Source organism: Coffea arabica, chromosome 8e (genome assembly GCF_036785885.1).
Source record: "Coffea arabica cultivar ET-39 chromosome 8e, Coffea Arabica ET-39 HiFi, whole genome shotgun sequence".
NCBI lineage: Eukaryota > Viridiplantae > Streptophyta > Magnoliopsida > Gentianales > Rubiaceae > Coffea > Coffea arabica.
In genome coordinates, this window is record NC_092324.1 from 42,188,561 (window position 1) to 42,202,400 (window position 13,840).

Genomic DNA, 13,840 nt, shown 5'->3' on the forward strand with positions numbered 1-13,840 from the left:
TTTAATAAGATTTTCTCAATCTCCTCGAGAGGTATTCTTCATTGTCGTATCTTTCTGGAGTTGAGTGTGTGAGATCTCCTGTTTTTTGCATCATTGGTATCAGAGTTGGGTTAAGAACTGAGCTCAATTTAGGAATGGCAGAAGGCACAAGATCTCAAGACAGCAGACGGATGGAAAAAAATCTGAAAAATTTATTGAAGGAACAAAAGGACCAGTTTGATAAAGAAATTTCGAATCTCAGATCCTCATTTTGGAGATGAATCTATAGAGAAATGGTAGCCATCAGAATTCAGCCAATTCTGAAAACCGCGAGTCCCAGTCTTCTCAAAGATCTGGGTATCAAGCATCCACCCGATTGTCTAGAGTGAAATTTCCTAGATTTTATGGGGAAGATTTTAAGAGTTGGCTCTATAGGTGTGAGTAATTTTTTGATATTGATGATACACCCTTAGAGGCCAAGGTAAGATTGGCTGCTATTCACATAGAGGGTAGAGCTCTTCAGAGGCATTAGGTTTTTATGAAATCAAGGCTCACTAGAGACCTTCCTTCCTGGGAGGAATATGTGAAGGCAGTAGCGGCACGGTTTGGTAATGTGTTGTATGATGACCCTATGGGTGATTTAAAAAGCCTGAAACAAAGAGGTGATATTCAAGAATACCAAGAGAAGTTTGAAAATTTGCTTAACAGGGTAGAGTTACCAGAAAACTATGTAGTTAGCTGCTTCTTGAGTGGACTGCTAGAAGATATCCAATTGGCTGTCAAAATGTTCATGCCTAAGACATTGCAACATGTGTATGGGCTGGCCAAGCTTGAAGAGGCTAAGATCTTGAATACCAGCAGAGGCTCCAGAAGTTTTCAAAACTCTCTTAGTCAGCAGAGACATGTTCAACTCCACACAATCTCTCAAAGAAATATTTGGTCCTCCACTGTTGCCAAACCCAACTGAGGCGTCATTCTTAAAGAAGAACTCCAGAACTCTGAGTGCTTCAGAGATGGATGAGAAAAGAGCCAAGGGACTATGTTTCTGGTGCAATGAAAGGTATGGTTAGGGACACAAATGTAAGAAAAAGACAATTATATAGGATTGAAGTGCAGGAGGAAGAGGATGACACAATGGAAGAGGAGGACCAGATGGTCCAGGAGGATGAAGAAACAGAGGAAAATTTGGCTCATATATCTATGCATGCTATGAATAGCACAGTGACGCTGAACTTTAAAACGATGAGAGTTACTGGTCATGTGGGAACCAAGTCCATTAACATTTTTATTGACTATGAAAGCTCCTACAATTTTATACACCCCAACGTGGTCAACAAATTGGGGCTTAGAGCTCAGGAAGTGGCACCTTTAAGTGTGGAAGTTGCAGATGGTGTTCGGCTCACAACTAATCAGTTGTGTTCTAAATTTTCTTAGAAGATGCAAGGCCAAACTTTCACTATTGATCTAATGGTCCCACCTATAGAGAGATGTGAGGTGGTTTTGGGAATCCAGTGGCTCTCCACTATTAGGGATGTCAAGTGCAACTTTGCAGACCTCAAGATGGAATTCCTTAGCGGGGGAAAGAACATGGTACTGAGAGGTTCGAAACAAGGCGTTGTCCAATATGTTTCTAAAAAGAAGATGCAGAAATTGTTCAAGAAACCAGAGGAGGTGGAAGCTACAAAATTATGCCTTATCTCTACTCACAGAGAGGAGGATCCTGGTACGTTATATTCTATTGAAGTTCCTTCCAAGTAGGTAACAATTCCTAACTCAAATTTGGATAGATTGTTGCAATAACATGAAGATTTGTTTGCCGAACCTTGAGAATTACCCCCTCATAAAGCACATGATCACCAAATCTGCCTTAAGGAAGGTACACCCCCTGTTAATGTAAGACCCTACAGATATCCAACATTTCAGAAGAATGAAATCGAAAGATTAAATGCTGCAAAATGGTATTACAAGGCCCAGCACATCACCTTTTTCTTCACCAGTGGTGTTAGTAAAGAAAAAGGATGGAACCTGGAGAATATGCATAGAATATAGAGAACTCAATACTGCCACTATAAAGGACAAATTTCCTATACCACTGATTGAGGAGTTATTGGATGGACTTTTTGGGGCTAAACTTTTCACCGAACTAGACTTGAGATCTGGATATTATCAGATTAGAATGAATGAACAGGATATTCACAAAACTGCTTTTAGGACGCATGAAAGTCACTATGAGTTTTTGGTATGCCTTTCGACTTAACAAACACACCCTCAACCTTTCAGAGCCTAATGAATTGCATATTCAAGCCCTATCTCAAGAAGTTTCTATTAGTCTTCTTCGATGATATCTTGATATATAGCGCGATACGGAGTGAACGTTTACAGCATCTGCAATGTGTACTGGAGATTCTGAGGCATCATCACTTGAAGCTTAAAGAAAGCAAGTGTGCCTTCACTGTTTCTCAAATTGATTATCTGGGGCATGTCATTTCGGAGCAAGGAGTAATTGCAGACAGCAGTAAAATTAGTGCAATCCAGCAATGGCCCATACCTACTACACTTAAAGAACTCAGGGGATTTCTTGGTCTCACAGGTTATTACAAAAAATTCATCCAAGGATATGGACAATTGGCAAAACCTTTGACATATTTAACCAAAAAACAAAGCTTTCATTGGTCCCCTACTGCTGCTCAAGCTTTCAATGCCTTGAAGCAAGCCATGATGACTCCACCAGTATTAGCACTACCTAATTTTTCCACAGATTTTGTAATAGAAACCGATGCCTCTGGAATTGGCATAGAGGCTGTATTGATGCAATCTGGCAGACCATTGGCTTACTATAGTCACGCATTGGCTCCTCAATACCAAGGATTGTCGGTCTATGATCGAGAAATGAAGGCGGTAGTCTTTGCTGTTTAGAAATGGAGGGCATATCTGTTGAGGCGGCATTTTATTATAAAAATTGATCATCACAGCCTTAAGTACCTAATTGAACAGAGGATTTTGATGTCAACACAATAAAAATGGCTAACTAAGCTTGCTGGCTATGATTGTGAGATCCAACATAAAAAAAGGGTAGAGAATAGGGCAGCTGATGCCTTGTCTAGGCAGCCTATGAAACAAGGACATTGTTGGGCCCTCATCACTATCACATTAGATTTGTGGCGAGAAATTCAGTAGAGTTGGAAGGATGATCCCAAGCTACAACTTATCATAACTCAACTCTCTTCTGGTGATCCCAATGCTCCTAAGCATTATTCTTGGACTAGCAACCAACTTCGAAGGAAGGGCAAATTGGTGGTAGGGAGTAACACAACCCTGAAGCAGAAGATCATATCCCTATGGCATTCTAGCAGTATTGGCGGGCATTCTGGTACCTACACAACTTATCAAAAAATCAAGAACACCTTATATGAATAGCTGAAGTGGTAGCCTCCAGTGATGCATGTCAAAGGCATAAAATTGAAAATGTAGCCTATCCTGGGTTGTTGCAGCCTTTGCCAATACCTGACAGAGTGTGGAAGGATATCTCTATGGATTTCATAGAGGGGTTACTTGTATCTCGGCAGACATCAGTGATCCTTGTAGTGGTGGATAGGTTGAGTAAATATGCTCACTTCATGGCCCTCGCTCACCCTTATTCTGTCATTACAGTGGCGCAAGTTTTTATGGATATTGCTTTTAAACTCCATGGTATGCCCTTTTCTATCGTAAGTGATAGAGATTCAGTTTTCCTAAGCCAATTCTGGCAGTATCTTTTCAAGCACTAGCAGGTGCAATTAAACTTGTCCACCTCTTACCAATCTCAATTTGGTAAATAGATGTTTGGAAGGCTATTTTAGATGTATGACTAGTACTTATCCTAAGAAGTGGTCGAAATGGTTATCTTTAGAGGAGTATTGGCACAATACCAATTACCACTCCGCTATACATACTATACCCTATGAAGCAGTGTGCGGTCAACCTCTACCTATTTACAGCTCTTACATTTCAGGATCTATGTTAGTTGATTCTGTTGATCGTAGTTTGGTAGCAAGAGCAGCAACAATTCATATGTTAAGGCACCATTTGAAGCAAGCTCAGGATCGGATGAAGCACCAAGCGGACAAACACAAAACTGACAGGGTTTTTTCAGTAGGTGGTTATGTCTATGTTAACTTGCAACCTTACCGACAACACTCACTAGGAAACAACCATTACCAGAAGTTATCTCCACAATATTTTAGGCCCTTTACCATCATTGCTAAGGTTGAACCAGTTGCCTATACACTCCAGTAACCTCCTAGTTCTAAATTTCATCCTACCTTTCACATTTTAGTTCTCAAGAAAAAGGTTGGCAATCAGCCGGTCTTTGCAACTCTTTCCCATGAGGTGGATGATCAGGGCCAGTTACTTGCTGAACCTATGGCAATACTAGATCGGAGGATTGTTAAAAGGGGTAATAAGGCTGTTACCCAATGGTTAATACAATGGACCAATTCATTTCCTGAAGATGCTACCTGGGAATATTTGTTTTACATTTGGCAAAAATTTCTTCACTTCAATCCTTAAGGGCAAGGACATTTTCAGGGGGGACATTTGATACGCAAATTTTATTCTCGCAACAACTTTTCAATTCATTCTTGTAACCAACTACTGAGTTGGAAGATTGAGTTGGCAAGTAGTTAGTTAGTCAGTTACGAATAGTTAGTTACGAGAGCTGAGATCGTGAAACTGGATAACCGACTTGAGGCGGTCTAGGTAACCAACTTAGATAGCTTATAAATATAGAAGAATAAGGAGAAGGAGATGCATGATTGATTGTAATCAGAATTTTCATTGTATCATTTTCTCTCTTTATTGTTCCCCTCAATAAGATTTTCTCAATCTTCTCGAGAGGTATTCTCCATTGTCGTATCTTTCCGGAGTTGAGTGTGTGAGATCTCCTGTTTTTTGCATCAGAAAGGGGGAGGGGGACAACCTGTGTTTTTAAACTCGGACCGGACCGGCCGGTCCGAGCGATTGAACCGGGAACCGGCCAAGTGTCCTGTCCGAGCTATCTTAAAAACTCGAATTGGTCAAGACTTGGTCAAACCCCGGTTTTGACCAGGTTTGACCGAAAATCGGAAGAACCCGTACGAACCGCGTTTTTCTTATTCTCCATTTTTAAATTCTTTTTTACCCTTCCTGACCTCTTAACCCCAAATCCTTGTGAGCTCTCCCTCCTCCGCAAATCCATTTTCACTCTTTGACTTCAATTCAAGCATGAAAAATCAATGTTTTACCCCTTTTTAAAAATAAGATATAATCTTAGATCTTGTATTCAAAAGAAAAAAATAGACCCAAAAATGCAAAAAAGAGCGTGGAGAAGAGAACAGTTTGCAGAAATCAGATAAAAGCATGATATTTCATGGGTTTGAGAACAAATAACTAATAAAATAAGAATGAAAATGAAATAAAAAAAAAAGATGAAGAAGAAGAAATGAGTTGCAGAATGGCGTAGAAGATGAAGAAAGAAGTTGCAGGAAGATGAAGTGACACCGTCAGGAGTAGAGGAAGAAATGAGAGGTGTGGCGTGGGGTCAAACTTCAAAGCACTTTCATCTGATATAGGATCAAAACATTTTTAATATTATGTTTTGACCCTTAAGTTGTTAAAAACTATTAATATACCTCAAATATTTCATACTTGTCCTAAAGTTTGGTGTTATTTTTTAATCAAGTCCATAATTTTAATTCTAAACTTGTTAATATTCATTAAATAATATAAATTGCTCCTTGATTATTCTAATTTCTTTGTATTTTATTGTTAAATACATTTGAAACATTAAACATATATGATTATACCTTTGTTAATACTAACATGATCTTAGATATTTTAAATATAATATTTTAATTTCTAAATGATTTTTATTTATGACGTCATCCGATTTAACCCCCGGTCGAACCCATTGACTCCTGACCCCTGACCCTGACCGAGTCGATACCCGGTCCGAGTCTGAAAACATAGGGGATAACTAGAGAGGGGTGGGGAGGAGGGAGGAAGATAGGGGGGGAAGGGAAAGGGAGGAAGAAAGGGAGGAGAGAGGGGAAGGAGGAAGGGGAGAGAGAGAGGGGAAGAGGGGGGGCGGTGGTGGTAGTGATGGGTGGAGGTGGTGGCGGTTGGTGGTATCTGATAGTAATGAGTGGTGGTGGTAAATGATAGGTGATAGGTGAGAAAAGAAAGGGGGTAGAGTTTTGTTTTTTTTTTTTTTTAAATTAGGTGTATTTGAAAAACTTGAAGTGTTTTAGGAGTTGTTTTTGTTCGTTTATTACTATAGCATTTTCGGTAAAAAAACTAGTTTATGAAATATGGGCAAATCTAAACAGATAATCTCTTAAACATTACTTTCTTAGCCTTCTCTCCCTCTCTCTAAAATTGTTAGATGTCTACAACTTTTTTTTTAGTTTTTTTTTTAGAAATGATATGCCTATAACTTTTAAATCACTCACCAATTTGACTAAAATTTTCACAATCTTTAGAATTGGTGACGAATTACAAGAATAAAAGTAGGCAATCAAAATTTACCAAAATTTCAATTGCCATTGGTCTCCAAAATCTCGAGAAAGTATAGGATTTCTAAGTCCTTGTAATGACATGGGACAAATACATGATGAAATAATAGAATTACTGCAATTGCATGGGATAGTATGACATGCCTCCCTGAGATCTACAACAATCGCAGGAAGCTAACCACTATTGTTTCGTTAAAGAATTGAGGTGGAAAAAAGAAAAATAGAAAAAAAAGTGCTAGTGCTCATTCAATTCTTCTTCTTCACCACCATCCATCCCAACCTCGTGTCCACGACATAATTCCCAATTTCAATCCGCACTGGTCCGGTTGTATCTGGTCGGTGTAATTCGAGATCAGAGAAAGGTAATTTAGTTTGATTTGAAAAGTATTGGTTGTTATGTACATAAAATAACATGTAGTACTGTCCTTTTAGATTTCAGGTTTGTTGGACCATACCTTTAGGTGACATACCATTCTGTAAATCCAATTGTATTTTATAATAGGATAAAAAATAAGCACTTTGATTTCCCCACTCAATCTGGATAAAGAATACTTGTAGTCTCTTCTTATCACAAGAGGGATTGGAAGACATGCTTGAAAATCATCAAAGAAGTTTATAAAACAACTGTAGCAGTTATATACGAGGTTATGAGATAGAGAAAGAACCGATATAGTGCATCTACACTAGAGGTGTTAAAATGGGTCACTAGAACGGGTTTGTGTTGGTCATAATTGGATAATGGTTATAATTGGATCAATCTATTTATACCTATTTAATAAATGGGTATGGATATATCCAATTATCAATTTATGATTTATTTAAAATTCTATTTATTTTTTAAAAAAATTTTCTTATGTTATTTGATAAGAAATAATGATATTTTATTGATATTAGATTGGTAGAAAATTGAACAAATTACCAAGGTAGCCATTAAACTTTTTGATCAGTCGAGTTTTAACCATTCAATTATTAATTGTATGCTTTTACCTACTGAACTATTAAAAATGTAAATTTTGGACCATTCTGTTTGAATTCACATTAACTCTACCAGATCTAATTATTAATAGTATGTCTCGTGAATCGTGCGGAGTCTTATATCTAGTAGAATTAATAGTGGAATATGATGGAATAGCCAAAAATTTACATTTTTGATAGTTCAGTGGGTAAAAATATACTATAAATAATTGAGTGATCAAATTTTAACTATTAAAAAAGTTTAGTGACTATTCGGATAATTTGCTCTAAAAAATTCAAATTTATCTGCTAAACACCCTCTAAAAATTGAGTTTAAATGTATAATTATTTTTAAATAAGTATAAATAGGAGAACTGAATCAATTCACTACCCACCAATTAAATGAGTTTAATTGAGTATTCATTTAAACCCATTCAAAGTTCATTGCATACCAAAGTCCACTTATTAATGGACGAGTTTGGGTGGGTCAATATAATTGAGTTGTAGTTGACACCTCTAATCTGCACTATAAAAATTGACGATAATTTTTTCTTCCCTACAACCAAAAACCTGAACTTTGGACATGCCACAATGTATATTCTAGTTTGAAGTTATGTATACTAAATTGAAATGTTGTAACACACAATGTTGGTAGATAAGATAATCACTAACCACTTAATTTTAAAATCATGTATATTTAGTTCAAATGACAGGTGTGCCATATGAGAATTTTATTTTGAAACTATCAGGGTCCGTTTGGATTAGCTATTTTTGGGATTGTTTTTCAAAAACAGCACTGTAGCATTTCGGGTCCGTTTGGATTAACTGTTTTTGGGATTGTTTTTCAAAAACAGCACTGTAGCATTTCGTTTTTCAAATATAAGTCCGTTTGGATTAGTTGTTTTTTGGGTTGTTTTTAAAAAATTATATAAAAAACTTTTACTGTAGATGTTTTATGGATTCTTTTTAGATGTATTTTTAAAACATATTTTCGAGTATTTTTATAATTTATAATTTTTATATTTTTATAACAATATACAATTATACAATTATAAATAAATATATTTATATAAAAATATATAAATGTATTATATTATATATAATACATAATATAAATATATTTATAAATGAATATTATATAAATGTATAAATGTATAAATGTATAAATTTTATATTTTATATTTTTATATTTATACATATTTATGCATTTATAATACATTTATAAATAAATAAAATTTAAATATTTATAAATAAAATTTAAATATTTATAAATAAATATTTTATAAAATATATTTATACTTTTAAAAATAAATATATTCATATATTTATATATAAATGTATTATATTATATATAATACATAATATAAATATATTTATAAATGTTTAAATGTATATTACTATAAATATATAAATTATAAATGAATATTATGTAAATGTATATTATAATTTATAATTTATAATTTTTATGTTTTTATATTTATATACATTTATGCATTTATAAGACAATTATAAATATTTATAAATAAATATATTTATATATTTATGAATAAATATATTTATATATTATTATAAATAAGTAAGTGTATTATATTTATAAATAAATTTATATATTATATATAAATAAATAAGTGTATTATATTTATTTATTTATTATATATTATATTTATAAATAAATATATAAGTGTATTATAAGTGTATTATATTATATATAATACATAATATAAATATATTTATAAATGTATAAATGTATATTATTATAAATGTGTATAAATTATAAATGAATATTATATAAATGTATATTATAATTTATAATTTTTATGTTTTTATATTTATATACATTTATGCATTTATAATACAATTATAAATATTTATAAATAAATATATTTATATATTATTTATAAATAAATAAGTGTATTATATTTATATATAAATAAATAAGTGTATTATATTTATTTATTATATATTATATTTATAAATAAATATATAAATGTATTATAAGTGTATTATATTATATATAATACATAATATAAATATATTTATAAATGTATATTATTATAAATGTGTATAAATTATAAATGAATATTATATAAATGTATAAATTAATATATTATAAATATATATTAATATTATGTATAAATGTATAAATGTAATAAATATAAATGTATAAATTTATTAATATTATGTATAAATGTATAATTAATATTATGTATATTAATATAAATGTATATTATAAATATACATAAATATATATTATGTTTAAATGTACATTTATATAAATGTTCAATATATATAATATATATTATGTATATATTAAATATATAATATATAACATTTATATAAATGTATAATAACATATTTATAATTTATATAATATATAATATTTATATAAATATATAAAAATATATTTTATATAAAATAAAATATTTATAATATGTATAAATAAATATATTTAAATTAATATAATATATATATCCTATACATAATTGAGATATACAAATTGAAATAAACATATTAAATATGTATTTGGAGTTGTTTTTAATATATTGTTTGGATATGGTGTTTTTGGAGTTGTTTTTGAAATACACATTTACTGTAGCATTTGGATTGTGAAAAACAGTTTTTAAAAAACAGGCCCAAAAACAAGAATCCAAAACACATTTGCTTGTTCTTTCTTTTCATACACGAATCAACTATCATTAAAGAATTTTGTTAGTTACGATAAACCATATATTTCATTTTTGTACATTTCATGGTATAGTTTTCAGTTTTGACATTACTACGTGCCTAGTTCAAGTTGACATATAAGTTTTGATTAATGTTTAAGAGGAAGAAAGATGGAAAAGTTTGAAAAACTTAAAAACGTGGATAGTAGATTCATGATATAATTTTCAGATCCTAAATGTCAGGTGCAAAATGGTACGATTGGAGTAATTTGTCACCTTTTTTCTACTTTTTGCATCCTCTCTTCTTCTTCATATATATACACACTTCCTACCCATCTTTGGCATGTAAACACCAAAGTTTCGGTGTTATTGATATAAAATTTTGTAGCTCTTGGTATAAAACCCTTCTTTTTCATGTAAACTCCAAAGTTTTGCATGTAAACACCCAAGTTTCGGTGTTATTGATATAAAGTTCTGTAGCTCTTGGTATAAAACCCTTCTTTTTCATGTAAACTCCAAAGTTGTAGTGCTCTTGATATAAAGTTATGTTTTCTTGAAGAAGTTCTGTTGCTCTTGACATTAGAAGTCCCTTACAAGACCGACTTTCTTGTTTCAAGAAGTCCTGTAAAATGACTATGAACAATGCCCGTGGCCTTGGCATTTGCTGTAGCTGCTGTACTTTTTGCATTCTTGTACAATGTATAAGTGAAACTAGATGGTAACTCTTTATTCTTTATTTTGGAAATTGGAAGTTCTTCCCTTTCAAATAAAGTCGAGTGCACCTCTGTGTCAATAATTTCAGATCTCCTTACCACTTACCTGTGTATAATCATAGTTTTTTTCATTTTTTTTCCCAATATCTGCACTTATGACTTCAATTACATCAAACATGACATAGATACATCAATCTAAAAATTAACTAATATAACAAATTTAAAGAATAATAAACTCGATCATAATAGACTGATACAATAAAAACTGTTTTAAGCCTAAGAAAAATTTAAATCTGATTTCCAGATTTTTTGGCTTTTGAATTCTACCAAATCTCTAATCTCAGACACTGACAAAAGACAAAAAATGAAAAAAAAAATCTCACAAGGATATCTTAGAAGAGAATAAAACTCCTATTAATAAAATTTAGGGAAAAAGAATCTCTCAATAGGAAATCTTGGGAGAGAATTTATTCAAACAAAAAATTAAAATTAGGAAAATGACCCTCTAATAGAGAAATACCAGATTATGTGTGAAAAGGTGAATTCTGGTTTCTTGAGTTGGTTGAGCGGCTAGGGTGTTCTCCCGCTGTAGGTCACGGCTTTATGGAAATCACTTGTTCAAGTTATGGAGACGGGGCTGTGTCCCCCAATCCTCCTCCAACGATCTAGTCAGTTGAAATAAGGAGGGGAACGAATGGAGTTCTTTAGAGAGTGATTCTTACAGAATATGTTGTGTGTCCATCTGAGTGAGAGATTCCGATATTTATATGGGACAACTTGGAGGGAAGGATAGTGAGATCCAAGTTCCTAGGATCCAACAGAATGAGCGTATCAGTCTGATTTGATAGATCTGCACCAGGGACAAGTCTCATCAGATGTCCTGTCCTTCTGCGGGTGTCAGGGTCTTAGACTGGATCTCCGAGGTCACGTCAAGAGCAGTGCCATTGAGGACTATGGCTGAGGAGGTCACTTTGGTCATCCGTTGGCAGGGTGCATCCGAGGTGACCAAAACGGATGGGGATAGCCCATGGGATGAGGGGGTCATCTCGACACGTGTCGAGATGACCATTATCAGAAACTACTGTGAGTCTGTCCCCTGCCTAGCCGGGATGACCACCCTCAATGTGCAATCTCCCACGAGGGAGTCAAATGAGATTTTGGTTAAAAGAATTTTAGAGAGAAGGAAGAGAGAATGAGGTCTAGAAAGTAGGAAGAGAAAATTGATAAATCAATTATTAATGTATAATCTGACTAATTTTTTTGGAAGGGACAGTTAATCGTGGGTAGTTATTTTTGCGTGTAATAGCATGCAATCGTTATAGGTGTGAAGAATGACAGGAGGGAGAAGAAGTGCTTATTCCTTTGGACACATCTCCTACCACCATTATAATACTTTTGGTTTCGGATTAATCGTACTCATACGCTTTCTGATTGTGTAACAAATACACAAATTTGAAGTATAAATTTCAATTAAGATTGATTGCGATGCATTCTGACCTGCCACTGGCCTACTTATACAAAAGTGCAAGAAAAAGTCAATCATTTAGTTTTTATTTTTCTAAATAAGTTAGGCTATAATGTTGGGCTTTGGAAATAAGCTTCAGGGTTAATTACATTTTGCCCCTTGAACTTGATCCATCGTAACACTTTGCCCTTCTAAATTCTAAGTGTGTGTATATATATATGTATATACTTACTTTATCCCTTGTAATTAACTTGTTGATGGAGTTAAAATAGAGTTATGTTTTGAATGACCAAAATATCCTTAACTAATTATTGAACACATATAATAATTGTAACATAATAAATAACTATTTTTCAATAGTAACTAAATTCATTTAAACACAATCACACCATGCAAAATTAGAAGATCTGTGAAAAAAGAAGTCTAAATAGTTCAATGTGTTGATCACAATGCTGAGAACAGTACTTACTTCAGATGAAATGAAATAAAATTTTGCATTTGGAATAAAGATTATTTGATTTTTTTTCTATTGTAGTATTTTTTTTAATGTGTTTCACGCGAGATAGAAACATATTAAAAGAAAAAAATAATGAAAAATGAATTTAGAGAGTCTCAAATATTTCTCAAAATAATGTAAAATCCAAACCAAACATAAAGCAACGTACGATTATGGCCTAAAACACCAATTCACATCCTAATGACTCGAAAGAATCTCATGAGAGATACAAGGTAAGCAATAAATTATCAAAACCAATCCATTTATAGTCTAAAGGAACAAAGGGAAGCGATAAAAAACTAATTTAGAAGTTTTGAGAATTTTTAAATTCTTTTTTATTCTACAACACAAATTTTCAATTCTTTGGTATTTCACCATCTTTTATTTTTTTAAAATTTTTTATATCATGTAAATTCCTTTTTTTTTAATAAGATGTTTCATATTCTAACTAAAAGTATAGCATTATTCTACAACCATTATGTATGGGTATGACTGTTATTTTTTCAAAATTTTAGATTAAAAAAATTCATCATTCACGTTTGACTAGTCCCATGAAGGGAGCAAAATGTATGCATTTGAAGTTCAAGTGAGCAAGGTGTTACGAAGGATCAATTTTAGGGGGACAAACTATAATTACCCTAACTTTAGCGTTTGATATGAGCACTTGATTTACAACGACATTATTCTTTGACTTGATTGTCAAACCTACTTCCACCTTGGCCCAACCTCATGCAAGCCTAACATGGAGTCATAAAGAATTGTTTCAAAAGTGAAAAATTACTTCCAAAATTGAGCTTCTTATCCGACATCGAAAGATCGTGGGGTCTTTACTCTGAGTTTAAGGTCCACAGGAACCTGTTCTGTCACCAATTGACTGAACAGTAATTCTTTGTAGGTCTCCCTTAGATTGTTTTAGGGTCGGTTTCTCGTTTAACTCCTACTTTTGTCTAAATTAGTTGGATGTGTGGGTCTAAATTAACTCCTGGGGTTAGGGCTTCCTATCCCACATCGAAAGATCGTGGGGTTCCTCTGGATTTAAG

The 13,840-nt window shown here is 32.8% G+C and overlaps 1 protein-coding gene across 1 annotated transcript; it reads left to right on the plus strand.

Moving 5' to 3' along the window:
• Positions 1-1,416: 1,416 nt before the first annotated feature.
• LOC140012789 (uncharacterized) lies at positions 1,417-12,035 on the plus strand. Its single transcript, XM_072061098.1, has 6 exons — positions 1,417-1,702; positions 1,977-2,218; positions 2,260-2,877; positions 3,471-3,669; positions 4,295-4,436; positions 11,699-12,035. Exons 1-6 carry the CDS (start codon positions 1,417-1,419, stop codon positions 12,033-12,035), a joined length of 1,824 nt encoding a protein of 607 aa, XP_071917199.1.
• The last annotated feature ends 1,805 nt before the right edge of the window (positions 12,036-13,840 follow it).

Coding starts and splice junctions, on each gene's coding strand:
- LOC140012789 (XM_072061098.1), top strand. CDS start 1,417: ATGCAAGGCCAAACTTTCACTATTGATCTAATGGTCCCACCTATAGAG. Junction 2,878..3,470: donor ATGATCGAGAAATGAAGGCG/GTAGTCTTTGCT, acceptor GGGTTGTTGCAG/CCTTTGCCAATACCTGACAG. Junction 4,437..11,698: donor AATAAGGCTGTTACCCAATG/GTTAATACAATG, acceptor GATCTGCACCAG/GGACAAGTCTCATCAGATGT.